At 52.1% G+C, this 27,348-nt stretch overlaps 12 protein-coding genes and 1 non-coding gene across 13 annotated transcripts; 4 read left to right on the top strand and 9 right to left on the bottom strand.

Moving 5' to 3' along the window:
• Window positions 1-49: 49 nt before the first annotated feature.
• Window positions 50-1,095, bottom strand: BO95DRAFT_413483 (A4/G1 family peptidase; the record flags this gene model as incomplete). The annotated part of the gene is made up of 2 exons (XM_025584286.1): window positions 50-411; window positions 470-1,095. The coding sequence occupies 2 exons, from the start codon at window positions 1,093-1,095 to the stop codon at window positions 195-197; spliced, it is 843 nt and encodes a 280-aa protein (XP_025442364.1). The 3' UTR covers window positions 50-194.
• Window positions 1,069-2,054, top strand: BO95DRAFT_442726 (uncharacterized protein). Its single transcript, XM_025586499.1, has 2 exons — window positions 1,069-1,616; window positions 1,688-2,054. Exons 1-2 carry the CDS (start codon window positions 1,126-1,128, stop codon window positions 1,704-1,706), a joined length of 510 nt encoding a protein of 169 aa, XP_025442363.1. The 5' UTR covers window positions 1,069-1,125; the 3' UTR covers window positions 1,707-2,054.
• A 510-nt stretch (window positions 2,055-2,564) lies between these two features.
• On the bottom strand, window positions 2,565-4,045 carry BO95DRAFT_129946 (SDR family oxidoreductase). The gene is made up of 2 exons (XM_025580502.1): window positions 3,395-4,045; window positions 2,565-3,336 (listed from the first exon to the last, which is right to left on the bottom strand). The coding sequence occupies exons 1-2, from the start codon at window positions 3,906-3,908 to the stop codon at window positions 2,948-2,950; spliced, it is 903 nt and encodes a 300-aa protein (XP_025442362.1). The 5' UTR covers window positions 3,909-4,045; the 3' UTR covers window positions 2,565-2,947.
• A 198-nt stretch (window positions 4,046-4,243) lies between these two features.
• Window positions 4,244-5,352, bottom strand: BO95DRAFT_442725 (putative allergen). The gene has a single exon (XM_025586498.1). The coding sequence runs from the start codon at window positions 5,111-5,113 to the stop codon at window positions 4,301-4,303; it is 813 nt and encodes a 270-aa protein (XP_025442361.1). The 5' UTR covers window positions 5,114-5,352; the 3' UTR covers window positions 4,244-4,300.
• Window positions 5,353-7,922: 2,570 nt separating this feature from the next.
• sec11 (signal peptidase complex catalytic subunit SEC11) lies at window positions 7,923-9,205 on the bottom strand. The gene is made up of 3 exons (XM_025586497.1): window positions 9,011-9,205; window positions 8,643-8,851; window positions 7,923-8,479 (listed from the first exon to the last, which is right to left on the bottom strand). Exons 1-3 carry the CDS (start codon window positions 9,089-9,091, stop codon window positions 8,257-8,259), a joined length of 513 nt encoding a protein of 170 aa, XP_025442360.1. The 5' UTR covers window positions 9,092-9,205; the 3' UTR covers window positions 7,923-8,256.
• Window positions 9,206-10,381: 1,176 nt separating this feature from the next.
• Window positions 10,382-11,369, top strand: BO95DRAFT_442720 (YukJ family protein). Its single transcript, XM_025586496.1, has one exon. The coding sequence runs from the start codon at window positions 10,613-10,615 to the stop codon at window positions 11,285-11,287; it is 675 nt and encodes a 224-aa protein (XP_025442359.1). The 5' UTR covers window positions 10,382-10,612; the 3' UTR covers window positions 11,288-11,369.
• Window positions 11,370-11,481: 112 nt separating this feature from the next.
• Window positions 11,482-13,247, bottom strand: BO95DRAFT_129893 (NADPH-dependent FMN reductase Lot6). Its single transcript, XM_025580501.1, has 2 exons — window positions 13,201-13,247; window positions 11,482-13,108 (listed from the first exon to the last, which is right to left on the bottom strand). The coding sequence occupies exon 2, from the start codon at window positions 12,993-12,995 to the stop codon at window positions 11,607-11,609; it is 1,389 nt and encodes a 462-aa protein (XP_025442358.1). The 5' UTR covers window positions 12,996-13,108; window positions 13,201-13,247; the 3' UTR covers window positions 11,482-11,606.
• On the bottom strand, window positions 13,229-13,822 carry BO95DRAFT_413465 (flavin-dependent quinone reductase; the record flags this gene model as incomplete). The annotated part of the gene is made up of 1 exon (XM_025584285.1): window positions 13,229-13,822. The coding sequence occupies one exon, from the start codon at window positions 13,820-13,822 to the stop codon at window positions 13,229-13,231; it is 594 nt and encodes a 197-aa protein (XP_025442357.1).
• An 804-nt stretch (window positions 13,823-14,626) lies between these two features.
• On the bottom strand, window positions 14,627-14,699 carry BO95DRAFT_t141. Its single transcript has one exon. It is a non-coding gene; the product is annotated as a tRNA-Lys (tRNA).
• A 403-nt stretch (window positions 14,700-15,102) lies between these two features.
• On the bottom strand, window positions 15,103-16,758 carry BO95DRAFT_129843 (salicylate hydroxylase). The gene is made up of 3 exons (XM_025580500.1): window positions 16,346-16,758; window positions 15,357-16,287; window positions 15,103-15,302 (listed from the first exon to the last, which is right to left on the bottom strand). The coding sequence occupies exons 1-3, from the start codon at window positions 16,664-16,666 to the stop codon at window positions 15,205-15,207; spliced, it is 1,350 nt and encodes a 449-aa protein (XP_025442356.1). The 5' UTR covers window positions 16,667-16,758; the 3' UTR covers window positions 15,103-15,204.
• A 952-nt stretch (window positions 16,759-17,710) lies between these two features.
• BO95DRAFT_362987 (glycosyltransferase) lies at window positions 17,711-18,922 on the top strand (the record flags this gene model as incomplete). Its single annotated transcript, XM_025582598.1, has 1 exon — window positions 17,711-18,922. One exon carries the CDS (start codon window positions 17,711-17,713, stop codon window positions 18,920-18,922), a length of 1,212 nt encoding a protein of 403 aa, XP_025442355.1.
• Window positions 18,923-19,540: 618 nt separating this feature from the next.
• On the bottom strand, window positions 19,541-21,143 carry BO95DRAFT_473475 (monocarboxylate permease-like protein, Mch4). Its single transcript, XM_025589724.1, has 3 exons — window positions 20,720-21,143; window positions 20,569-20,661; window positions 19,541-20,510 (listed from the first exon to the last, which is right to left on the bottom strand). Exons 1-3 carry the CDS (start codon window positions 21,018-21,020, stop codon window positions 19,603-19,605), a joined length of 1,302 nt encoding a protein of 433 aa, XP_025442354.1. The 5' UTR covers window positions 21,021-21,143; the 3' UTR covers window positions 19,541-19,602.
• Window positions 21,144-23,225: 2,082 nt separating this feature from the next.
• On the top strand, window positions 23,226-26,930 carry BO95DRAFT_473474 (thiamine diphosphate-binding protein; the record flags this gene model as incomplete). The annotated part of the gene is made up of 7 exons (XM_025589723.1): window positions 23,226-23,274; window positions 23,317-23,421; window positions 23,554-23,636; window positions 23,689-23,935; window positions 23,995-24,696; window positions 24,746-26,097; window positions 26,138-26,930. The coding sequence occupies 7 exons, from the start codon at window positions 23,226-23,228 to the stop codon at window positions 26,447-26,449; spliced, it is 2,850 nt and encodes a 949-aa protein (XP_025442353.1). The 3' UTR covers window positions 26,450-26,930.
• Window positions 26,931-27,348: the final 418 nt, after the last annotated feature.

Raw genomic sequence — 27,348 nt, 5'->3', positions numbered from 1 at the left:
TCTAGAACTTGCAGAAAGATTTTGGCGCATGCAATTTTATTGGAATAATATCAACAATCTCAATACAAGCACAACATCAATGGACATCAACAGAACAAGACCAAACTATCCGGATAGCTTTTCACCCATCTGCCTCTCTTTCCGAGCCTTCTTCCTTTGGGGAACCCGATATACAACCGGTTTTAGAACACCATCTAGACGTAGGTGACCTTGACGGTGGATCCTGAGACGCTGACGGAAGTCAAGACCTCGCCGTCCTGCTCAATGTCCATGAGGGTGGCACCGGAAGGAGTGACAGTCTCGCCATTGCTGATAGCCTCAGCTCCGGTGAAAGTGACAGTGCCGAAGTCAGCAAAAGCGACCAGAGAGTCACCGGATTCGAAGTCCTCAACAATCCATTCCGCGTTGGTCCTTTATCATTGGTCAGTTCTTGTGGTCGGGTACAGTATCAGGGATGATCATGACTTACTCGCAGAGGCTGCCCTCGACGTTACCGCTGAAGCTGTGGGTGACGGATTGACCGGTGGAGACGTTCTCGACGGTGGCCGTGCCGCTGGTGTCGCTGGTGGCCTTGACGGTGACCTTGATCGAATCGCCCTCGGAGATATCGATGTTGTCGAAGTCGTAGGCGTAGTCGGGGTACCATTCGTACCAGGCGTCGTAGTAGGTCTCGCCGTCCTCGTAGCAGAAGTCGATACCGGTCTGGAGGATGGCGGTCTCGCAGGTGTCACCGTCAATACCAACCCAGGCGGAGGCACAGTACTCAGAACCACCGCCGAAGCCACCGCCGAAGCCAGAACCTCCACTTGGGGAAGAAACTGCGGGCACGACAAATTCACCAGTGACTTCGGTGTAGCCCGAGCCAATCAAGACCGCACCGGCCCAGTTAGAGCTGTACTCAACCTGGGAGATGTTGGCGTGCTGGAGAGGTGTGTTGGTGGCAGGGCTCAACGGAGGGTTGCTCTTGCGCTTCAAGCCCGTGGCACGGCGGGCCTCGGCGCGAGCCTCGGCGCGGGCACGACGCTTCTCAGTGAGAGGAGCAGCCAAAGCAGCGCTGGCGAGGAGCGAGCCGGTAAGAATGGTGGTGAACTTCATTTTGGCAGAAAGAAGGTTTTTCACGAGGGGATGAAGGCACGTATTGAGCAGAAGAAAGAACCAGAGGCGATGCTTGAAGCTGTCCGATGCTGGATGGTTCCAAGGAGACTTGAGGAGAGGTACTCAGTCCTTATTTATATGCTGCTCAGGGTAGCTTTCTGCTCGTCCGATCACGGACGTGGTGAATTGACGCTGCGCGATACAGAAGTTGGTTGTAGGCTCATGCAACCTCATCAACAATGGCTCCATAATTGTGATACTCCGGCGGAGATTACTCGCTTAGGCCGGCGACAATATGAATTGGAGAACGGAGTCGACCGTTCGCCGTCGGCCCTGATGGGGCTTTACTCCATCTTTCAGCAACTATCCAGTAGCTGCAGAAAGCCCCGTTGGCTGTTGCTGAAGTTTAGTCAGTGGGTATCATTCGATGGAGCCCTAAGTATCCACTCTGACTCGGGGGAAGAGAGTGTGATGGGCGCGCGGACCTCCAGCCAAGATTATGGGGGCTCGTCAAGCATTTTCTAGAGTATAACGGTGTCAGTTCTCCAAACTGTCTCTGTCTACAGTCACGACTCTATTGCCTGATGCCTACCTTTGGTCAATTTCTCTAGGTGGCTTCGCGATGCTCATGCCAGCATCGCAACAGTTCGAGTTGGAATACGAGGTCATCGGTTAGAGCAAGGTATAGTTGGTGCCTGGCAAGCCATTATCCTTGACATCAGTGATTGGTGGTAAGGCCTGTTCCTCTCTCGACCGAGGAGCGAACGGAGGTCCGACGGGGGGCTTATCGGTAGCGACAGCCGGACGCCATCCTCACGCCATGGCGCTGACGAATAGTGCACAGATGCCAGGTAGACTAGTGGCGGCGCGAGTGGCACAACAAGCTTTGAAAAACTAGGACAAGCCTTCCAGACTCAATATGTTTGTATGATAAGGGAGGTTGTTCGGGGAAATTGTGGATGGGCCGACACTCGGAGATACATTCGTTTGTCAGTGAAGCAAATTAATTTGAGTGGGCGGGCCGGAGCGGACTCCACTCCGGCCGCCGATCCTTTCCCGCTCTGGCTCTTCGTCCTTCTTCCGAGGTCCATTAAGTGTTCATCCGCCAACGTTACAATTCTTCCTGGATAATTACAATCACAATTATGCAGTCTACTGCACTAGGCTGAAGAGAAATATGTTCTCTTCCTCGATCTCCAGCTTGAGCAAGTTCTCTCGTTCAAGCAGCTGATCCGTGGGAGGAGCAATTTGTGTGTCTCCACATCCATGATGGCGTCCATAGATGCTTATCATGCCCATGCAGATAAGGGGCGACAGCCACTGCAGAATTAGTCCTCAGTTGGCTGCAGAAGCTGGAGAAATAATCATTCGACTGCTTATCATTCCCTACACATGCTCGGATGACCCGGATGCTATCCCTGGTCGCTAGGGTCAATGAACGAGGGGTAAGTTCTGACTTCTCCTGCAGACAGACGCAAGGCACACACCGTGAGCGAAACCAACTACAACCTCGGCTAGCCTATTACGGTCTGCGATAGCTGATGCACCGACGTGTCGCTATTTTGAATAGTTGGGCTATATTGGACCTAACTGCTAATCAATGCGGTTTATTTACAGCTTCCCTCACCCTGTCTTTCCACCCAGCATTGCACGAAGTTGGCCGACCCGCAAACTTCTATATTAGGGCGACGAACTGTTCAGCGCTGCGGAAGTTTCTGCAGTGTGACCAAGGTGGCCAGCCATGATTATGATGTAATTGACAGGGTTTCGAGTCCTCTCTCGCCTGCATCGACCAAGTCATGCAGCAGCTTCCTTTCAAAGACAAATCACTACAACGCCGGCTTATCTCGAGCTAACCACATCCAGCGTCGGTCTCCGATGAGAAAACTTGCCACTCATTCAACCGCTTCAAGGTTCGCTCGCATTTGTTTCGGATGGCTTCCACTGCATCGGGGCCCAGCGCCAATTCTCCCGGCCAATCTCGGCCACTGGCCTCGTTCTCGCCGTGGATGACATCCAAAACACGAGCCACGGCTTTTGTTGGGTCACCCCGTTGCTTGCCGTGAGCATTGCGGAAGTTTGCGAACGAAGCAGCCGTCAGGTCTCGATACTCTGGAATATTGGTCTCGACAAACGTGCTGTTCCGGGGGCTCAGGAGATCTGTACGAAATTGGCCGGGTTCGACCAAAAGGGTTCTTATGCCTGTGCCGGCGGTCTCTTGGGCAAGCGCCTCGGTGAAATCTGGAACAAAAAGCATGAATGTCCATCCGGGGTCATCAGTGGATAAAATTGGGCTCACATCGAAAAGCCGCCTTGGAAGCACTATAAACACCCACACCCGGGTATGTCTCCCATGCACAGAGGGAACCGATGTTGACGATCGTTCCCGCACGGCGTCGACGAAAATGAGGCAGCAGGCCACGAGTGAGAGCTATTGGCCCGAACACATTTGTCCGGAATTCCCTAAGACATTCATCGTAGCTACTCATACGGTCAACAATGCACCTTTTCTTACCCCGAATCAAACCATACCTGAGATCTTCTACCGCTCCGAAGAGCGTGTAGCCTGCATTGTTCACCAGTATATCGACGCTGCCATAAATCGCAAGGGCCGCTGTTGCTGTTCGATCCAATTCCTCCTGCGATGTTGTCACATCGAGTGTGAGCGTCGCTGCGCCAAGCTCTTGCAGAGGGGCAAGCTTGGCAATATCGCGAGCAAGCGCGATGACTTTATGGCCTCGGTGGAGTGCCTGACGGGCGAATTCGTAACCGAGTCCCGACGAGCAACCGGTAATGAGATAGATTTGAGACATGATTGACACTTGGAAATTGAGAACTGGAGTCGGTTACCAGTCACGACTTTGAAGCATTGGAGAGCTATTTATATGCAGGGAGGTCGTATACCATGGTGTTGCCGAGTCCGAAGAATTTCGGACGACGATCGCGATCGACGTCAAGTGACAGCGGCTTCGCCTCATGCTCTCCGACAGATTTCGGGAATCTACAAAACGCGATTTCATCTCTGAAAATTGCAGCTACCTCATTTGACAGGGTCAGTCCGATGAAGACTTCAGAGCAGTCTATATTTTATTTTGTCTATCCAGGACATGTTCATCTAAACCAATTTACATCTCTATCCAGCGACCCCCCCCCCGTCTCTCTCTAGGAGAGACTAACAAAGCAGCAAAGCTCAGACGATCTATATCTATCCGCTGTAATCGATGGTAACGGCCAAGCGGACCGCGCCGCTCGAAAGGTTTCCTCCAATACCACCCACGGCACTCTCGGCGGAGGTGTAGGCGTTATCAACGGTACCAGCATCGGTGGTGATTGAGGAGCAGGTACTGCCCAGAGCATCGCAGATCTTCATGCCCTGGACGGTCATGCTGGCATCCTGGGCCTGGATGGCGCTGACATCGAATCCGGACCAGCCGTTGTTGGCATCGGAGCCAAAGTCGAACTCACCCCAGGTGCAGGCATAGCCACCATAGCTGTCGGTGGGGAGGCTGCTGCCCGCGGCGGCACCGAAGCCACCATTGGAGTTCTCCATGAAAGCGACGTACTTGGTCTCACCGGCTGCCAGAGTGAGGCTGAGAGCAGAGTAACCGTACCAGCCATCCATGGAGCCGTCGGGGCCGTACTTGTTCCAGAAGACAACGGTCCAGTCTTCGGTGTTTTGGCCCGAGATCTGCATCACATATTCGTATGAGGAAGCCTCGTCGGCCGACACCTCGATCATGTTGCTACCCCACGGGTTGCCGACGTTGCCTTGATATGTGTTGCCAGAACTGTAGGCGGCGGTGCTGGCACCGAAGCCAGAGGTGGAGTAGCTTCCACTAGCCGGAGTGGCAGTCCAGTCGGAGGAGGAGGCCGAAGAGGACGAAGTGGCGGAGGAAACGACGGAGGTGGTCGAGGAAGCACCCCAGTTCCATTGGCGACGCTCGTTGCCCTGGGGCACAGCGAGGGTGCCGGCGCCGAGGGCGCTCAGCAGGAAAAGAGAGCTGGTGATGAACTGCATCCTGACTGATAGTATCAAGAGAGAGTGTGTGGGCTTTTGTTGTAGAGAACGTTCCTACGCGTCAAGCGAGGACTATGTCTGATTGAAGTGGCAAGGAAGGAAAGGCTGTCGATACAATCAAGTATCGACGACAATTGATAGAGAATGTGAGTTACGATTGTAACTTAACGAAAAGGCCAAAGGAAAAGACTGAACGAAAAGACTTGGTGTCTTTATTGAAATGAGAGTGACTGACGAACGAACAGGTGCATAAGAAGGAGGGCGTCTGCCGCTCTAAATAGCCTGCTTGAATCGACCCTGTGGGCCCCCCATCCGCATCCCCCTGGGTAGGGCTTTGGTCTGGACCATTGGGTTTACGACGCCGAGAAAGGAGACATGTGCCACCCAGAGTGGGAATGGGTAAAAGAGGAGAGAAAGAGCAAGGGTGACGAGCGAATGCGTCAGCTTCAATCGACTCAGGAACCATGGAGAGGATCAGAGGCAGTGACAAGCACAGGAAGCCGATTGGCTGTGGGGCAGAAAGTTGGGGAGAAAAACGCTATGAACATAAACGGCCACGCAGGGTGGTCAGGGTGGATTTAGGGTTGGAAAGACTCGACGACGGTGGATAAAAGAGTGGAACAGTTACAGAGGTCCATTTGTGAAGGAAGACAGCAGCGGTATGTATTGCCTCCTCATTTCTATTTGTCGTGCCGTTAACGTGACGGACAATCAACTTTGCAAGGATAAGTAACACGAGACAATACCAAGAAGACCCCTTTGTGCTGATACAAAGGGATTTTCTTGGTATTGTCTCGAGATGCGGCACCTGCTGGCCTTGAAAGAAGAAGTGAAGCCGAGCAAGAGCCAGAAGCGGGTCCAAGTAAAGGTTCTTCTACTGGGGCTATTTAGAAGAAGATCGAAATGTAGACTAGGGCACGAGAGCAATGTATTATCCAAGAGGGTTGGCATGGTCTGTTGTCTCGGGGACTTTTCTGTCAGTGGGTACTCGGGTTTCCACTTTAATTCTGTCTTCTGGCCTCTGCTGCTGTTTTGACAGCGGTTTGTTTTTTCCCAGCTAGGTGATCTCTTTTCCGGTCGATTCTTCGAGGCCACAGGTGGCTCTTCCTCGCCCTTGTTCGTCCTCTCGTCATCCGTGTAGATGTCCGAAAGAGCCCTCTCGTCGCATTGTTTCTACAATGCGCTTTCCAGACCTAAAAAAAGCGCACTTGAAACAGATGCCCTAGAAGACCAACAAAGCGCAAGCCGAACAATGCAGCCACGGCTCAATACTCTCGGCCAGGGACCGCGGCTCCACTTTTCTCTATGTACTAAGCCCAGCATGTGCATCTCCGCTGACTCATCTAGCAGAACCTTTTCTAAGCTGACCAATGACAATACAATCCATGAACAGCATTTCCCCGGGTCAAGCGTGCTCAATGCTCATTGGCAATTGTGCAACCACGGAAGAGATGATTATATTACCTGTTCGGGCCAAGATGCAAAGCCCGATCCATCGGAACCGGCCCTTCTTCGAAACACAAAATTCGCACTCCCACCAAGCCACTGCACCTCAAGGCAATGGGGCTTTTAGGGCACCGCGACGCATGGAACGGTCGGTGTGCGCGTACCTGGCGATGAGCCAGAGATTCCACATAGTCCCAGCCCGCGGGTTTCCAGTCGGTTACTTCCATCTGGTCCACGCCTTTTTTTCCCATATTCTACTTGCCGAGCCTTGTCCATGGACCAATGTTTGATTTTTCCTGAAAGAGAAAAAGAGAATGAGGAAAGGATACCGAAGGGCCCGGCAGCCTTTGGGGCTACTGATTCTAGGTATGCTGTAGGGCAAGAGCTTTAGGGCATACACACTACACTTGCATACAATTCACTGAGAATGGCTGGATATTTTCTGTCAAGTGGGACATAAGTGCAGTACCTCCACTTTCAACTCAGGCCCTGCGAATGAGACTTTGACGGGCTTGGTGTGCCCTAACGGGGTACTAGCACAGCAGGCAAGTTTGTGTTATGTAGGTCCGCTCCACCACCTTCTACGTAAAGGTTCTAGACTTTGACTTTGCGCACGATGCAGGATCTGACGAAGTCAATCTAGCCACCGGAGTTCAACCCACTCAGGTTCAGGACGTGACATCGGAGACTTGCTACATGTGTCCATTGACTAAGTGCTGCCTAGATCAAGCCAGTTGTCCAATCGTTCCTCATCGGAATGGGCCTGTCGTTTCAGCAAGCGTTGAGTCGCTTGGAGCGACAGCGCGTCACGTCACGCGGGTTTGTCTGGAACTGCTCGCGATCTTACTGGGGAGTCTTATCGCCCCCGCTCTCGAGTTGACCTACGACGACAGATCCAGCAGAATCAATCAAGCGATGAATGATCTACGTAGTCATTTAGTTTTCATCAAAACCAATGCCTGAGTGTACTATATGATACCTCGCTAGGATGAACGAGGTCACTTTGTGTGTCGACGGCCGAAAAGACCTGAGAAAAGGTTCGTTATTTAGAGGAAATTAACCCATGTCCCCCCTCGCCACGCGAAGTTGAAGTCGCACTTGTGCCTATCCTGTCACAGTAACGGCAATTTTGACTTTGAATTCTCAAAACTGGGGCCAATGGGGCGGTTGAAATGCTTACAACGAATGGCCATCCTTGATTTATGAACCGGAAATGCAGGCTTTAGTTCCGCTGTTATCCGACAGGCTGAGCTTGCTGGCCTGCGGAGTGGGTTTATGTGGTCAGGAGAGGGTCAATTGATGCTTTATCGGTCGTTGTGGTCGGGACCCGTTTCTTTACAGTCGAATGCAATAAAAACTTGGTCTGATGTCTTGTCAAGGTAGCATGGCTTGACCACGAACCCTCGATATACTGCAGTGTGGGCAAGGGTTCAAGCTTCTATTGTTTACTTGCAGCTGCAATCGCAATATCGCCCTTCCAAGTTCACCTGCACTCGGCTATCGTTGAGCTCAGATCCGAGGCACGCGTCGCGTCCGAATGTTGTGTCGTTCCTACATATCATCCTTCCAGACCCCAACCCGAAACTCCAAAAGAGCACAACCCAGAAAATTTTCTCAAAGAGCATGCATTAAACCTGAGAGGCTCAGAAAGAGAAGAGGCCCATACCCATACAGTTTCCAAGTATATACTCCCGACCTTACTCCCTCTGCAACAACACCAAGACCCCCATCACACCCAGCATAACCGTCTTCAACCACGGATGCTCCGACAGGAGAATGGTCACATACCCGACAAACGGAATGTACCCAAACACACTGCCCACGACATCCTCCCGATCGAGGTAATCCTGTCCGCGCGCGTAGAGTTCCGTATCATCGGCGATGTTGTTGTCGCCTTTTGTGAGGAGTTTCGAGTTGGACCTGTTTGCATATTCGTACCCCAGAATTAGCATGATGCCCTTGCTTTTGTTCAACTCATCTCAACCTCAACCCTGCTGCAAATGCGTACACTCCCCCCCCCACTCCAGAAATCAAAGCAGCGGAGACCCTAAAAAAGGAAACAAAGGAAGGAAGAAAAACCCACTCATCACCAAACTGTCGCACCACCCGATGTACGATCGGAATCTCCTTATCTTTGACCTGATACACCACGATCTCCCCCACGTTCAGCATGGGCTGGTTGTTCCGGAGGAAGAGGAGGTCGCCGCGCTGGAAGGCCGGTTCCATCGAGCCACTGAGGACGACGACGATCGGGCTGGGCGAGTTGGTGAGGACGGAGAGACCTTTCCACATCTTGTTGATGAAGTCGCCATGGTCAGCCACCGTTTCGCACAAAGCTCCGTTGTCAATCGTGTAGGGTAGAATAGCTGTGGCGGTTCTCGCGTGCGCAGCTAGCTAGCTACGACCCCTGCGAAAACCCGCGCACGCACTCTGCCTTTTGCGGGAACGTACCATAAAGGCGGTGCTGAGCACCAGACCGAAATTCAGGATCTGGGCGGCGGTTTGCCGGACATTTTGAATGCCGGAGAGCATGATGGGCGTGTGCAGAGGCCGGGGGAATGAGGGGTGGGTGGACTTTTTGTTTCTCTCCCCGATATATTCGATATTGATTTGGCTAACAGGTGGCCTTCTTTTGTTGATAGGGCGGGACGGGTGCGATGATGTTGATCCGCATGTGTCAGCAGCGGCGGCTTCTCCGGGGAATGGTCATGTGATTGGATTCTTCCTGGGATGCTGGCTGTGCTAACCGATTTGGGTTAGGGATTTGTTCTCAGCTCGTTTGAAGAGGTGCAGAGTGCATGAAGATTACGATGTTGAACACCGAGACTTTTCAGTGCATCAATGGAATTACTTGAAGCCTCGCTACGAAATTATCTACATATGTTGTGTATCTAGGTCAATGGCAAGATACTTATCATCCCATGCGCCGGGTTGTGAAAGCCTACACCCCGACACCCTTAGCAGGGTCATAAGGAGCAGCAATCTCTTACCCACACAGGGTCTTCCTGACGGCCACCTGATAAATAAGATGGTAACTTACTCATGATGTCGATATAGAGTGCCTCCACCCGACACCTCTCATATGTGACTATCATTGGAATCGATAACACAAAAGATATTCGCCCATGCCATCACCAAGTAGCTCTCTAGCCTGACTAGGGCCTACTCAATGCCTACGCATACAACTAGGTCCTCCGTGAGAAAGAGCAGGCGGGGTATCTCAAGGGTGGAGAATCACAAAGAAGCACTGTCACGCCATATGTAGGTGGGGAGAGAGATTTGTCACTTTAGTTCAGCTATTAACTACGGAGAGATGTTCTGCCATACCCTTGGCTAAGTTATTGGCTTCTTCCCTAACCCAATGGCACTAACCTTTAATGAAGCTTAGTAACCAAGTGTCTAGTAGTACTACCAACTCCTTGTTCTTCCATTTACTCATTGATCAGCAGTTGAACCGATTGTCGTGCGCAATCCCAATCCGCTTTAATCATCCATATGCTGGTAGCGGGAAAACCACACTATCTTAGTTCGAATTGTTCGGTCAGCCAGTCCTTCAGTAGGCACGACTATATGAAGTCCTGAGGAGAAAACGAATGTCACTCCCACCCATGCGCTGCCATAGGAATTAGAGCTAAACAAGCAGTAGAGACTAGATCGGTGTGACCGAAACCTGCCCAATGACGCAGTAGGATCCGGCAAACAAGGCGAGCTGAAGAGGTGTCAAGCACGCTAAGCATGGCACGTGCGGGGCGCAGCTCTCTGGGTTGGCTTATCAGCAGCTGTCACTTCCTATCGGCCTGACGAGTCCAGACCAGCGTTTGCCAATCTTGCAGTGCGAGCCGTGCCGATGACGGAGGTGGGAGCGATAGCTGAGGCGAGAGGTAGGACGATGCTCCCAGGCAGGCTTCCGGCTGAGCTGAATCGACAAGTTAAGTAGGCTAATTACCCTGCCTCTGTTGGCCTCAGCCTTGCTCCTCTTCCCAAAGCCCCTCAATTTGATCAAAGCTCCCTACACCCACTATCAGCAAGCATTCCACCATCAAGCTTGCCATCATGACTATCTCCCACTACGGCGTCTGGATCGGCCAGCCCACCCGCTACGAGGCTCAGACCGACGCCGAGGATCCCAAGTCTCCCCACATCTACCTCTACTTCAAAGACGACACTTCTTCCCGAAAGCAGCTCGAGGCCGCCATCAACGTTAAGTCCACCGATAAGGATAGTCGCCTCGTCTACTGGTTCGACCGCAACTTCACCCACGCCATCACCGAGCAGCTCGACAGCCTGGACCAGGGCTTCCACCTCCTCAGCAGCTCCGTGAACAGCCAGTCTCGCCGGCGCCACGAGACCACGGCGAGCATCCAGGGGCTGGACTTTGTCCGCACCGAGGGGCTGGTGGACATCGATGCTGGCACGGTCCTCGGGGCGGACGGTGACCAAGACATCCTCGATCAGGTGGACCCCATCCTGACGGACGCGATCAACCAGAAGGCGACCATCTACATCTTCGGCTCCTCTTATGGCTCGGGGATCCATGATATCCACATGAATCAGGGCAGCCAAGGCTACACGAATGGGATCTATGAAGACGGGGCGTTGCTGTTCAAGTTCGCTGATGGGCATTGGGAGGCGATCTTCTTGGCCTTCGCGTCTCAGAAAATCCCCACGGATGACAATGGTGAGCCCGAGAGTGATAGCCAGTCGTTGGCTACGATTTTGGGTCAGTAGGCGCGGGGCTGGTTGCGGGATGAGGGGCAATGGGGTGAGACGTGTGTCACATCGCCGATTGATTCGATAGGTTGATCATGCGCTTCCATATATCATCAGTTCCACTGAACTCCGACTGTAAGCAAGAGATACAGTAGAAGACTATCAGTGATCGGATAAAGCATTAGTAATTGATCAAAAAGTAAAGAGAAGAGGTCTCAGTATATCGGCTGTGGAGGCTGTTCGTTAACGGCCCCTGCAGAAGCCTGTAAATCAGTATTAACATTCTGGTAAACAGAAAAAAAAGTGCAGCCAACAGCACCAAAGCCAGTGATACCGTTCATCCCTGTTGCATTCTCTCAAGCATCGAGTCCGTAAACGCCCAGAGGAGCGAGGAATAGTCCGAACAGAAGGTCAACCCCGTGTAGAAGGTGCTCCTCTGCCCCTGCAGCGCATACAGCCGGCGATAGAATCCCGACTGGATGTCCTCCGGAGAAACCATCATGGTCGTTGGGGAATGATCCGCAAATGCCACGACCTCGGGCTCACGGATCGAATACGTGCCCGCGGTCTTCATGCGGGCAAAATCCGACGCGATGAGCTGCTTGGCGTCCTCCGCGGTGAAATTCATCGGCCCCACGATCTTGGTGTTTGGGTGACCCGGCACCCCCATGTACTGGATCAGGGACTCAAAGGGCATCTCGGGGAGGAATCCCGGCCCCGTGCGGGGGTTGGTGTTGGTCACGTATCGGCCATCCGGAATGCCGCTGTTGCTGGTCACCGCCACGTAGTAGTTGCGCCAGGACCACTTGCTGAAGAGGTCACTCTCTTCTTGAGTGAGATCGAAGCCCTGGAGTTTGTCCATGGTTGGAGGGTGGGTCACGAGGAGCTGCTCGGCTTCGATGGTGTCGTGGGTGCCGTTGAGATGCTGGATGGTGAGCGTGACGCCGGAGTCGGAGCGTTTGGCCTCGACGACCTTGGTCTGGTAATGCACGTTGGGAAGCACTGCGGCCGCTGCCCGGTACAACTCGTACATCCCCTTCTCCGGTGTGATGTACCCGCCGAGGACGGCGGATATATGCGGTACACCGAAGTTCTGGAAGGTGTAGAGGGCTGGCATGTCGAGCATGTTCCCGACCCCGTGAGCCCAGAAGAACAACGTCGGTATCACGTCCTCGAGGGAGTTTTCTTCGATGAACTCTCGCAACGGGCGGAAGATGGCTTCGGGGACTGGATCCGGGAAATCGTAGAGACCCTTGTTAAGGAAGGGGAATTGCCGCAGTGCCAATCGATATCGGACGAGCGCAAGCAGGGACTGGACGAGGCCGACGGGCGACTCCGCCATTCGACCGGTAGTGAAGTCCACAAAGTCCTCTCCTTTGAAGCTGGGAAGGATACGGTGCCATTTGACCCCCAGGCGGGAGAAGAACTTCCTGCTGAGTTTGTCGTCGAAGACACCCTGGACGCCGTAGTCGACGTGGCTACCGTTAGGGAGGTAGTAGGTTTCCGTGTGGCCACCGAGCTGGTTGTTCTGCTCGATCACCACCACCCGCTTTCCGCGATCCTGAAGGCGAATGGCGGCGTATGTGCCGGTTGCCCCGCCCCCCAGGATGCAGACATCGTATGGTTTCGTGTGTGCCTTGGTAGTATTGATGCGAGATGGAAGACCTGTCGCCAGGGGCAATAAGAAAAGTATGATACCATAGCATAGCGAGATTGAACAGATCATTGCGCCGATTTATCAATGACAGTTGAATAAGTATGGTTCTTGCGGCTTGAAGAGCTCCGCCTGCGCATAGCGCATAACGCAAAGGTCTGTGGCTCGGGAACACCGGGTAACACCTTTTATAAGAGGCAGTTAGATGTGTGAAAATAGGGAAGTAAGAGAAAGAAGGCAATAAAGAATAACCTGAACGCCACAATCATGGACATACACCGCCTATCAGACAACTTATGACACAATCATCTCGACTTCTCCACTACTCCCACCAATTCCCCGAATAAGCCCTGGATTGCTTCCTTCTCTCCTGCCCAGAAACCTCCCTCTCCTCCCAACCCCAGATCCTCCCCCATCGCGGCGCGTACCATGATCTCCTTCTCGGGAAAGGTTAATCCAACCGTGCTCTCCAGGGGCACCATTCTCAATCCCTGCAGCACCTGCTGCAACTGCGCCGCGGCTTTGCCGCCCCCATGACCGCCATAACTGACAACCATCGCCGGCTTTCCCTTCCATTCATTGAAGAGATAGTCGATCGCATTCTTGAGACTCGCAGGGTATCCCCAGTTGTACTGGGGGGTGACGAAGATGAATGAATCGTAGCGCGAAATCTCCCGCGACCAGGCCTTGGTGTGCTCGTGAACGTAACCCTCAGCTGATGTGATACGCGACGGGATCCCCGGCTCATTATATAGTGGTAGGTTCCATTCTGCGAGGTCAATGACTGTGATGCTTGCTTGCGGATGTGCTTGCTTGATGGTCTCGTGGATGAAGGTGCTGATTTGAAGCCCGGCACGGGGTGAACGTGTGCTGCATACGATAAGGCCGGTGGTTGGCATGGTTGCTTCTGGTTTTTTTTAGGATTTGTTGGGAAGGAGTGGAATCGACGGCGATGCTTCGTGGAGGGTACACAGAAGTCCTCGGTGTGACTTTGATCGTATGTATGCTACAGTTCATCCAGGCTTAAGATTTCATGGTTTATATACCATTATCGCCTTCTAGAGAATTCAGAAGGTTACTTCCGGATTGGGAAGTAGGGACCGCGGGGCCGCGGAGGTGGTCTGGCCAGTTTAGACTGGGTCCGTGCTCACCTCAGCTCGCAGGGGATGCCTAACATCGGTTCGGGACTGAGGAGAGGCGTCCATTCCTCCCTCAACTCTCCCGCTTCCACCAGCTTCCAGTCTCGCCATGGCTCTCACCATTTGATCCTCAAACTGAAGAGCCCTCCTTTTTCCGGCTTATGGACAGATTAATCTGGCGGTACATATCCTTGGGAAACCTGACATGATCGCATGATATACAGTGACTGACTCGGCTCGTTATAGGTGATACAGACATCACCAGAGGAGCTGTACTCCCTGAGCTACTGTCCTGGTCCTAGTCACACGGAAGACGATCGTACAATCGGTTTGCCGGTTCCCAGAACTTCCAGTGGCATGAAATGTATGGTTACACGCCCTCGTCCTTTTCAGTCGGATATACCCCAACGACCCTGTGACGAACACCTTTGCCGAACAACGGGATTGAACTGCACTACGATTTCAAGTCTGTATGGGGTACGACCATCATCAAAGAGCTAGCCAGCGGTCGACCTCACACGTCGGGCAAAGGGCCGTCAATGGGCAAAAAAAAAGAATCGATTAAGCCGAACGCGGGGGTTGAACCCGCAACCTTGAGATTAAGAGTCTCACGCTCTGCCGATTGAGCTAGCCCGGCTTCCTTGAGTGCTCGATTCAAAAGTATGACGCTGAGAGTGTGTGCTAAAGCTATCCGGGTCTAGCGGTGCGCTTTTTCACTACCTCGGTCACGTGGAGTGTGCTTGCCTCGATGTCCTCTTCGTAGATACATTCTCTGAATACAAAGGGTGCTCTGTTCTTGTCGAGTAGCCTGGGCTTGCGGATACGTGGGTATGACAGTGTAAAGGGTTGATCCCCATGGGTTTTGCTGCGCAATTGTGCTGTTTTGCGGCGGTATATATACGCAGGTACATTGCGCGATATATCAGGACAGGTAAGCATGCTACTCCATAGATCACCTAGAATGACAGTGACAACGTGTGATATCGAGGCAATAGATCAACTACATGGTATGTCATACCAGTAAGAAAGTCGAGTTAAGAATATGTACATATTTGAATGTCTGATCATACTCCATGCCTGGGTCCACACTTTGTATTGAAACAAGTACTCATTTGCTCAAGCATCAGCCACAGAGTGCTTCATCAATAGCCCACTGCATGCACCGCATGTACGTGATAACCATGACTCTTCGCCACCAGATCATCCCAGTTCTCTACCGTGTCCTTCATAACATCCGTGCCTGTAGAGAGGTCAGAACAATCGAGCTCTGGCCCGGAATGAAAATGATACATACCCCACATAAAGTCCTGCCAGCTGGGATCAGCCCAAAGATCGGGGTTCTTGCCCGAGCCCCGGATGGCCTCGTCTCGCTTGACCTGCTCCTCCCCATCAGGTAGGTGCAGCGCCTTCCTCGTCACTGCGGCGCTCTTCTGGATGCGCTCGGCACGGTCTTTGCGTACCAGCTCATAGACCGCCAATGCCTTGGGAACCGAATCGGTCATGGACAGAGCGCACGTAAGCACACCAGCATCCTCGATTGCCTGCGCAGCACCCTGGGCCACGTAGGGCAACATCGGGTGACACGCATCGCCCATCAAAACGCATTTGTTTTCCACCCACGAGGGGAGGGGGAAGTGCGAGTTCAGAGTCCACTCCATGACCTCGCCGTCCGGAACATAACTCAAGAGACTTCGGACCAAATCATTCCACTTGCTGTAGAAGGAGATCATCTCCTGCTTGTCGCCTTTACTGGTCCAACTCTCCTCGTTGGAGGCCCCCGGCTTCTGCGGGTGAAGCAGTACCATGTTATACACGGTGTTGTTCTTGATAGGATACGCCATGATGTGTCCTCCAGGTCCCATCCAGCGCATTCCAACGTTGTGGTTCAGAAGCTCCAGAGCGCGCTTGTCGCCCTGCAGCTTGTCTTTCGGGATCATAATGCGGTAGGCCGCATCGCCGGTAGGTTGGCAGATGTCTTTAACTCCATGGTGGGATGCGATCTGATGGCGCAGATCGGACTTTATCCCGTCCGCGGCAATCACCACATCTCCAGAGATCCACTCGCCCGATTCGAGCTGAACGGTAGCTTGGAAGTCGTCAACCGCTCGGACGACCCGGGAGCTGGTGCGCAAGTCGATGTTCGCATCCCGAACCCCGTCGAGAAGAATGCGCTGGAGATCCCCACGATGGATCACTGCCAGTGGCGCGTGGTATTTTTGACCGACCTACGATGCGGTTAGCATGACGGCTAACCCTTGTCATATCAGATGTAGGTGATTATACCTGAGGCATCAAAGGTGCGGTTCCCAGTTCCTCATTGTTCGCGTATCGGCGCAGGGAGTTCTTCTCCAGCACATTCGCCTTGTCCATGACTTTGTCGAGAAGACCAAGCCGTCCCAGTATCCGCGCAGCATTCGGAGCGACTTGAATGCCTGCACCCACCTCTGCGATCTCATGGACTCGTTCCAGGATAAGGACTTCATGTCCAGCCTTCTTCAAACCCAAGGCTACCGTTAACCCGGCGATGCCAGCACCCACCACAATCACCTTCAGGGGGTGTTTGGCCTTGAAAGACCAGGAAAAGTTGTCTTGGAAACTGTCCATTGTGGTGATACTTGTTGGCTGATTCTGTTCAATGGAACCTTATTCCCGGGCATATTCGTCGGCGGTTTTATATGCCACGCGCGGTGCTTGTATCTCGCGATGCCATTGATGACGACATGAACTTGGATGGGCTTGAGTCCATTGTGGGGCAGCATCGACGAGCTATATCAAGCATGACGCGGGGTCTATGGGCACGGTTCTTCATCACGGTAAAGATATCCATGGAAATCCAAGAACAAGTGAGAATCACCTGGCTCATAGACTGCTGAAAACGGCGGCAGCGAGTGGGGCCGCGAAGAGCCGGGACTGAGCTCGGCAGCTTCGCCGGGTTTCAACATCAGGCCGGGCCTGATAAAGTGTCCCATAGGTTGCAACGGTCTGGCATGAGTCTGTCAGTATCATATGACAGCATAGAAAAGCGAGTATATCACATACATTATCTGAATATGCTTACCGCTTGGGTATGCCGAGGTGGTGTTGCCACCTTAGTCCACTCATTCAAATGACCGTCGGCTTCTTCCGCATCTACGGAGACAGGGCCCCTAATAAGTGCTGAACATTAGTCCACAAGTCCATGCTAAACCGGCATTGTGAAAAATAATCTGTCACAGGAACAAGCCTCGAAGCTTTGAATAGTATGCCATAGCACAAGGCGCCCAGCTCGACGAGGTCCAAAACATTTTACCGCCTTGGGCAGAATTTTGGACCACGGTGAGCTGCCCCCCCCCCATATAGCACAGATGAGCAAGGATGAGTCGAGCATGAGTCATGTGTCAGCCACGCCACCGCCCCTGTGCTTAGCGTCTCTTATCGGCCGGATAAGATCAGATCCCCACCGAACATATCGAGATAAATACTTACCACAATGCCTGAAATGTTACCATGTCAACAAACCACAGTCTCACAGAGAATTCGAGTGCACAAGGACAAGGACAACAAGCATCATCTGCCGAGCATCTCCCTCGCTTGAGAAGTCCTCAAACTATCCAATCAAAGCTCGCTGGCACCGTCACTACCTCCTCCCAAACCAACCACCTATCCACCATGGGATCCGATAATCTATACACCCCACCAGTAGGGATGCACGCCATTCCCCACCACCTCCTAGATCTCCGCGACGACTCCCAGATCGACCACGATATCATCCATGTAAAGCCCGTGAGCGATGAGAAGAACATCTGGTTCTTCTGGACGAGCGGATACACGAACATGCATCCATACACCCAGCGCAACGTGCGGGCATGGCACCGTCGCTTTTCCAAGCTCGGCTGGACGATTCGCGTTCTCGACTGCGAGAACGTGCGCGAGTACCTCGACGTCACCGACCCGACCCTCTTCCCGCGCGCCTTCGCCGACGGCACCATCAGCGGCACCTACGCGCCGCAGCACACGTCGGACCTTGTTCGCTTCCCGCTCCTCCTGCGGTACGGCGGGGTCTACGCTGATGTGGGGTTTATTCAGATCGGCGATCTGGACCGGCTCTGGAACGAGACGATTGCGAACCCTGCGTCGCGGTCCGAGGTCCTCTCCTATTCCATGGGCCCTTCCGACCAACGTGGCTTGACCAACTACTTCCTCGCGGCCAGGAAAGACAACCCGCTCTTCCTGCGGTGTCATAAGCTGTTGCTGAAGTTGTGGGAAGGGAAAACGTCCACGGACGGCATGCATGCGAGTCCGTTGCTGAAAGGGGTACCGTTGATGGGGGGTTCGTTCAAGATCGAGGAGGAGGGCAGCAAGATCATCGACGAGGAGGAGACCAGCAAGCTGCTGACGGATTACATCATCCAGGGCCAGGTGGTGTCGATGGTTATGGGGCTTGTGGACGAGGAGGACGGCTGGAACGGGCCGGAATATATCCGCGATCACCTCTACGGGATCGACTTCATGGAGGGGTCCCAGTTGATCAACGTCTTCACCGACTGGGACGGGCGCAAGGCGTTCGAGTTGATGTCGCTCCCGCTGCCGAAGGCAGGCGAGGCGGAGACGCCGGAGCAGAAGCAGGCGCGCGAGGTCGTGGAGGGCTGTCTCACGCGGAGTTTTGGGTTCAAGCTCGCTCACGGACTGATCTTGCGGGTGTTCAAGGAGACGCTGGGCTCGCTGTGGAGAAAGCACGAGGGCTCCGATATCGTTCCTGGAACGTACGCGCATATGCTGCGCCATGCGATCGTGTACTGGAACCAGGATGCGCTTCCGCCGACGCTCGAGTTCACGAATCTGGAGCCGATTAAGAGGGGTCCGCTGTTGAGTGATGAGTGAGTAATTGGGGTAGTTCGGGATTAAATTATGTTTGTTTTTCCGCCTTGGAAAGAATACTGAATAGAGCTATAGAGATAATTGACATGGTGATTTGGTTGCGATACGAACAATCGTCTCGAAGTGTAAGGTTGTGCATTAGAGATGTCAAGTATGCCGTAGCCGCTTCCCTCTCAGCTTCAGAAGTGGTAGGAGGTAGTTATGGGGATCTTCCAGCGCATATGGCTACAAAGTTTCCACAATACGACTTAGCACTGTCGAAATGTTCAGGACGGTCAAATTGACTAAACAAGCATATCCTGCATCAGGCCTAGCCATAGCAGATCTAGAACAATCGATGAACGATAAATCTCGATGGAAAGAATCATCAATCGGCAGTTGTCAAGCTTTGCGAGGTTCTGAGGTAGCCTCTGCCCAAGAGCAAACAACATGATATCGGAGTAATGCCTTCAATTCTTGGAGACGAATTTGGACCCATCTAGGAGTTAATGGTAGACGATGATTCCAATGAGCCCACAGACGGGGCCGGGCTTTGGGCTGACAGACTGATGTGGTGTGGAAGAAGAATGAATTGAGGCAATCACCCAGGACGGAAGCTATCTACAACACGCAACCATGGTACACCTAGCCCCGTGGTCAGTCAGCGACAACAAATTCTATAAAGGGGCCCAATGGCAAATCGCTTAGAATTTTATCCTCAACGCCCAGCCACCCGCCACCCCTCTAGCAACCACAAACGCCGCACACGCCGCCAGATACAGCACGCCCCCGAAGATGATCAATCCCCAAAAGCTCCCGCCGTTGCTCTCCTGGATCGCGCCGGCAATCGGGATGGCGGTGAGGGTCCCAAAGCTGACGAGGGTGAACGTCGTTCCATTCCTCTTTCCAATGTCCTCGGTCCGGCAGACCTGCGCGATACACACCGGGGTCAGGCTGATGGCGGCCCCGCTCCAGAACCCAAACAAGACCGAATACGCGATGATCGCGGCCTCGCTGGTGCCGGCTTTATACCAGAGAGATAAGGTGATGATGCCGCAGACCAGCGCCGTCAAGGCCATGACGTTGAACCGGCCTATCCGGTCGGCCAGCAACCCGGGAAAGGCACGGCCGGGGATGGCGCCCACGTTGAGGAATACGCAGAGCTTGTAGGCCATGGATTCGCCGAGGTTAGCGGAGAGGCCGTAGGAGCACAGATAGGTGTAAGGGACGAACACCGCAAACTCAACCAGCCATACGGCCAGGGTGGTGAGCGCGTAGTTGTGTTCGCGGAGGGCGTGGATGTCGATGCCCATGTGGCGACTCGGATCGGGCTTGAGGCGGGTCTTGAGGAGAAGGCATGCTAGCCCGCACAGCACGAAGCAGATGATCCCGATGATGCGTAGTGCCCACGCGAAACCCAGATGTGGCGCGACATATAGGATGATCAGCGGGAAGAAAACGCCGCCTAGACCGCCAGCTGTGCATGCGATGCCAGTGGCGAGACCCCGACGGACATTGAACCAATGGCCGATGGCAGAAATCGCAGGCGTAAAGAGCAAGCAGGACGACAGCCCGCCGAGGACGCTGAATGAGAGCATGATCTGGTAGTATTCTGATGATAGGTTAGCCTGCTGCACATATCAGACGTTGTTGTTGTTCATGTTGCTAACCTGTGCTGGCACTGAAGCAGAAGACTGCTACTATAAGTCCAATGGACCCTGGAATGACCACTGGCAGTGGTCCACGACTATCGAAGATGGGGCCTTTGACGGACAAAATCAGTTTTGTTCCGGCTACAGGGGAATGCAAAGCGAAACGTACCCACTTGGGCGCCCGCAAAGTAAAGAAAGAAGCTAAAAACCCCAAAAATCCAGCCGACGCTGGATTCAGAGTAATTCGACAGCTGGTGGGTGGATGTCCAGGCGTGCAGGACGGAGATGGTGTTTAATAAGCCCATTGAAGGCACCATTGCACACCACGACCCTAGTACCACCAGCCAGGCACGAAGCCCCCCTTCCGGGTAGGTCTCATCAGAAGCGTCGTAGGGTCCTTGCGGACATACGGATTGAGATGGGCCCTTCTCCAGAGCAACCTCTCCATCCTGATCTGAGCTGTGAGACATTTCGGCCTGGAAGTCAAGCAAGCTCAATAGGACGGTGCTCTGTGTCTACTCAAGCCACAAAGCGTATGCACCACTCAAGCTTTCATCGACCCCAAAGTCGGAGGAAGACACCATCCTCATGACTATCATTGAGCCCTTGGCAATGGAAAAATTTGGCTTATCGCAAAGTGGAGCAGACGAGATAGTGTAGTTACCGGGCCGCGGGTGATTGGCTGCACCCCCTGGCTCCGGTGGGCACGTTTCCGCCCATGAATCCATCGCGCCACACCCGCCCGGCTTGTTGGAATTAGGAACAATAGACTCAATCATAAACAGGTTCATACGAACCTTCCTGCCTGATCCACTGGTAATGTGGCTATAGACGGCTGGCCTTCTTCCCAAGAATAGAGGATATTGTCTCCGATATCGATTCCGACCGCTTAAACATGGGAATCACGGTGTTTGATACACGACACTCATTTGTGAATGGAACTTCACATCACGTACTAGAAGGGATCGACCTGGAATAGGTATTGTGAGCTGTGTACTTCCAGCGTCTAGAAGACCTACAAGTCGCCATAATAGCTCTAGGGGAGCGATATCGATGCCAGATAAGATTCATATCGTTAGATAACTGCTTATGTGCAGGACTAATACGTCTATGCTACCATTTAGTCGCATTAATCGTAATTCAAGGTCTGTATGCTGGCTGACAGAGAGCAGAAATGTGCTAAGCTCAATTTTGGCACTTTTTGAGCACGCCAGAGAATCAATGTAACCTTTCAGCGCTAAGAAGTGTGATCAGCTCAGCCTCGGAATGTTTCAACATCATCCTGAGTCATCACCAACCTGGCAACTTCCCTTTTATCCTTACCCAAGTTGAACGGATTTGGTAAATCCTGCGGCTTTAGTGATGAAGATCATGAGTGAATTCATAAGATGAGGATATTGTTTTGCTCCAATTTCCACGCTTATGGACATGCTGATGATCTGTCATTCGATCAGGCAAAGCGTGGTTAAGGTTTTTAGTGAAGATTACCTTGTGCAGCGTCGATCCCTGCGGAAAGAGGTCATAGATCTTCAATCGAATGCCAGAGAATGTGCCGATAAGTCTTCATGCAGGGCAGTCATGTACGCTAGCATTCTTAGTAGATCCAGGACCCCTGCATCTCGAATTTGACTTGGGTCTCAAGTGTCTGTTCGGAAAATGGAAAATCATCTGGATCAAGAGGCCATAGAATCGCGATCCATGGGTGGAGAGTAGGTTAGGACACCACTAAACTGCTCAACTTGGTAGGCTCAAGACCCAAGATACACCGTATAATACAAGCACATCGGCTGAGGAATGATCCTCACCTGCGCAGTACGTTCAATTCAAAGCCTCACCGTAAACGGTCGAACACGGTATCCCCTCCAAGAGAGGATGGCTTAACCTTAAATTAGCCCCCACACACGATCATAGACCTTCCTGGAATGTATTTTTCCGTCATCGAAAGTCTATCTTTATCCTCCGAATATGAGTGAGAGATTGCTTCTTTGCTGTCATGCGGCGAGAAAGTAGTCCTCGATCCGCGTAATGCATACTAAAGGACGTACCTTGAGGCCATCTGTGACGGGAGACAATTTAGCTCTTAGGTAGCCAAAAGGGCGTCCAGGAATGCATCTCAGATGATGGAGCAACTATTAAAAACACTTGAAGATTGACACGTGAGAGTTTCTGTGGACGGCAAGGAATGCTAGAAAGATTTAACATGCGTCCGAGGAACACTCTTTATGTTTGCGCAGACTGCTTGTGTCAGTAATTGTGCAGCTGGCAATGGAAATTGGTCCCGAGGCATGCAGACGGAGAGAAACCCAGCTTCTGAGATGAGGAAGTTGCTGACTGAATGAGGTAATCGATTTCCTTTTTAGAGGTGATGGACACTGACCTCTACCCCTTCTTGATTAACCCACATTTCAACAACGCCGACTTCTTGAGCTCATTGCCATTAGACTCTAGCGCTGAACTTTGAATTCTTACACGGAGGGGCTGTGTCTTCATCAAACCTCGAAAGGTGTATAAAAGTGCGGCCTGCGCCGGGTGAAGCCAAGTTTTGATGGTGGCACCTTGATGATACATTGCAAGTTAACTTTCATTGTCTATTGTTCTATATTGTCACTTCCCGAGAAAAAATCACTCTTACTCTTTCAGGCACGATACAGAGCCATATCAAAGCCAGATCAAGCATGATGTGGGGTGCTCAGGCCAGCAACGAATCCACTTCCAGTCAGCCAGGTTGTTCCCTCTTCTTTTATACCCCCTCCGCTGACCAATTAGACTCTTCTATTTGTAAGAGCTGCGTTCCATCGCCCGCACCTGATGAGGTTCTAGTCAAACTAAAGTATTTGGGTCTGTGCCATTCCGATATTCATGCATGGAAAGGTGACTCTTTCAGCCTTATTCGTCGTGATGCGATCTAACTCGGAAACAGGCACGCCTTCAACCATCAAAAGAGAAAAGCGCGTCGGTACGTTCTCTAACCAACTCACCTAGATCCTGCTAACAAGAGGCAAGAGGGACATGAGGGCACGGGTATCGTGACGGCTATTGGAAGTGAAGTAGAAGACATCAAAGTTGGAGATCATGTGGGCGTGCAGGTATAATCCGTTCCCAGGCTTTCGCAACTGCTGAAAGCTGACAGAGCAGTAGTGGGTGAACAAAACTTGTGGTGTCTGTGAGGCCGACAAGCAAGCCGACTTTCTGGCTTGTTTTCAAGCCCAAATGACGGGCTTCTCTGTTGACGGGACCTTTGGCACTCGCTGCGTTATTCAAGCGGGTCATGCTATCCGCATCCCGAAGGAGTATCCCCTCGACACCGTGGCACCTATAATCTGTGCCGGAACCACATGCTTCAGAGCTGTGGAAGAAACCGGGGTAGCAGAAGGCGACATTTTAGGTAAGTGCGACAACGTACCAAAAGTACGTACCTGGTTTGTAGTTACTGACTGGTACAAGCTGTTGTCGGACCCGCAAGTGGCATCGGATCACTGGCATGCCAGTACGCTAAAGCCCATGGTTGTCGGGTACTTGCAATCTCCACTGGAGGTGAGGGTCAGATTTTATACAAGGACAATCTCCGGGTTGATTTCTATGTGGACTACCATACATCCCAAGACATTGTGACGGAAGTCCGAAAGCTAACCGTCGGTGGTCCTGACGCGGCCATTATGATCGAGGGCACTGAAGCACTTCTAGAGGATACTACTCAGTATGTTCGGCCTCGAGGGTCTATTGTTGTTTTGGGGAAGCCACCAGGAAAAATAGGAGGTTTGGACATGTCTAACCTGCTGCTGCGAATGGGTCAAATCAAGTCGTCTCCCTACGGCGGTTCGAGAGAGCAGATTGAGAAGGCTATCGACATATTCATTAAGAATAAGTTCTATCAGCCTTCTCATGTTATATCGCTTGATGAACTACCCCAGATGCTTCAAGCCGTACACCAGGAATCCCCCGAGAATCATTCTCATAGGCCAAGCTCACGATACGAAAGTAGCTTGCTGGGGCAGGCAACAGTCAAGATCCCCTCGTTCAGTGAGAACACTCTACCCGAGGAGACTTTTCCCAAGCCTACATTCTATCAAGAGAGCTTCAATATCAGCACTTACATTGCGTATCGTTTGGAGGAGCTCGGAATTCGCGACTTCCTAGCTGTGCCTGGTGAGAGCCTTGCTCAAGTTAGTGGTTTTGCTCTGCTAAATGTTTGAAGGGGACACAAACCTTGTACTTCTGGATAATCTGCTCAAGAATCCCAATCTCCGAATGATTGGGTGCTGTAACGAGCTCAATGCAGGTTACGCAGCAGATGGCTACGCCAGAACTTCGCCCGCGAACATCGCCGTTCTTATCGTACCATATGTGGTAGGGGCTCTTTCAGCCCTAAATGCAGTGGCAGGCGCTTGCTCTCAAAACATCAAGATCATCGTCCTCTCTGGTTGCCCAACAACAGGGATGCTAGCTAGTCGGAAGTTCTTGCATCATGCACCTAGCGCAACGAACAGAGAACAAGCTCTCGATGCCTATCAGGGCGTCACTGCCGCCTCTATTCGTCTTCAATCAGCAGAAACAGCTGTTCAAGCCTTGGATGACGCTATAAGCAAGTGTCTCGCGTCCTCTCTTCCCATTTTTATTGAAGTTCCCAATGATATTGCAGGAGCTGCATGCCCTCCTCCTTCCCCGTTCAAAATATCTAAGACGATAACCCAAACTCGCAGAAATGAGGAAGCCGTCAATGCTATCACTGGGGCTTGGAATAAATCGGAGAAGCCTGTCCTCCTCTTTGGGAGCCTTGCGCGTCGTCTGCTTTCCGCGCATGACATTGAAGCCCTAGCTGATAGACTCGGCTGTGCCGTATTTTGCCAGCCCGATGGCCGCTGCATATCTGAATCTCACCCGCAGTATTGTGGCCAAATATGGAATGGTCTCACAAATCCGGAAGGAGAAAAGGTCTTCATGGACTCTGATCTGTGGCTCGTTGTCGGTGCAAATTGGTGCGACTTTCATGGTATCTTCACCAGCATTGACGAAGCAAAGAGCCGCATGATCAGCATCGGCAAAGATTGGGTCGAATTGCCCGATGAAACATGCTTTCAAGGCATAGGCTTTGCCGCGGTGGTTAGACAACTTACCCGATCATCGATAAAACCCAAGCACAAGTCAATTCCACGGCCAAAGCCGACCCTGGGGGCAAAGCCTCCACAAACGGAAGACCTTGAGGCTCCTTTAACATTGGAGCATGCTATGTATGGCATTCAAAACATTCTGCGAAATGATGACACAATGCTTTGTGACGCAGGAGAGGCTTGGTTTCTCGCTAATCATATACGGCTTCCTCCCGGCACAGACTGCCAAATCCAAATGCCGTATTGCTCCATTGGTTGGGCACTACCGGCTGGACTTGGCGCTCAGCTTGCCCGCTCGCGGGGCCGTTCGATCATTCTGATCGGCGATGGTGGCTTTCAAATGACCGCACAGGAGGTCAGCACCATTGTTCGTCAGCATTTGAATCCGATCATCATCATTTTCAACAATCTTGGCTACAAGATCGAGGTATGTAGCGCCGTCAGATGTTTCCTCGCATTCACTGATCAATCCTCCTTAGACGACCGTCCACGATGGGCCGTATAACTACATCGCCAACTGGAACTATTCTCAACTGGCCGCTTCTCTCTCCGCAAGCCCTCATGCATCCTCTCATAACCCTTATGCGACCAAGAAGCAGGAGTATATGGAAAGTAATCCGTCGTTGTTCACCCTGCAAGTCAAGACGCAGAGAGATCTCAAAGTGGCCCTCAAGAGAGCATATGACGAGCACGATAAGCTTGCCTTTCTCGAGCTGTGCATTCAACCGGATGATTTGAGCCAGGAGGTACGTCGGCTTGGCAAAGCATTTGCGCAGAAGAATGCCGAATAATCCTCTGGGTCGCCTGAAAGTTCTACTTTTAAGACGCCCAGCGCAACGACAAGCGGTTCCAGCAGTCCAAGAGTCAATAGTCCTGTCAACACGTCAGTAAAATCATCCGTAACCAGTCATTGCACTTCAGCAACAAGCGAAGATGAACCTGTGCAGAAAGGGAACGACGACGCCGGATCTCTGGATGAGCTTACTGCTTCTTCTCAAAGTCAAAATGACTCGCGACCCTAAGATAATTTTTTGCGGGAACTGCGTACTTCGTTACTCCTTTCTCGTAGATTTGTCACACAGAACGTGAAATTTGAACACCCGTGGATGCGTTGCCGTATGCTTCGGTCTTTCGGCGATGGATGTCGGATATTTTCTATGGTAAGAAGCAGAGGGAGTGGACTGAGGTGGTGTTGGAGGGGGACTCGGAGGAACAAATTGTCTTCTTGTCTTCCAAGATTTGGTTGATTTGTTCTATGGTTGTCTTGTATCGACGCAGTGTCGCTATTCAGTGAGATTCCGAATCATAAATGTGTAGATCTTGCTTCGTGTCATGTTCAGGTCGCAGCCAAGGTAGCTCTCTCACTTATTTGTCTCCATACATACGATCCAGCATATTTCAATGGCTCGAAGTCTGCAAAACTGCCGTTCTTAGTTCCACTCGTAAGATGATCGGTTCTCCATTCCTTGTCGTTTCTCTAGTCATAATTGGAGAAAGGAATCAACAAGGTTCTTGAATTCCTACTAATCAGTGAATTGGCCCGTGGGCGGCTTGTAGATAGTAAAATGTCTTGGTTTAGCAAAGCTGGATTTGAATAGATGCCAGTCAGATGAAGGTGTGGATCCCATGTCAAGTCAGGTATATTCACAGGACACCGGGAAAAGGAGGGACGTGTTCGTAGTTCCTTACA

This window comes from Aspergillus brunneoviolaceus (assembly GCF_003184695.1).
Source record: "Aspergillus brunneoviolaceus CBS 621.78 unplaced genomic scaffold BO95scaffold_33, whole genome shotgun sequence".
Classification (NCBI taxonomy): Eukaryota; Fungi; Ascomycota; class Eurotiomycetes; order Eurotiales; family Aspergillaceae; genus Aspergillus; species Aspergillus brunneoviolaceus.
The sequence above is the reverse complement of the archived record's forward strand: the minus strand, read 5'-3'. Positions and strand labels throughout refer to the sequence as shown.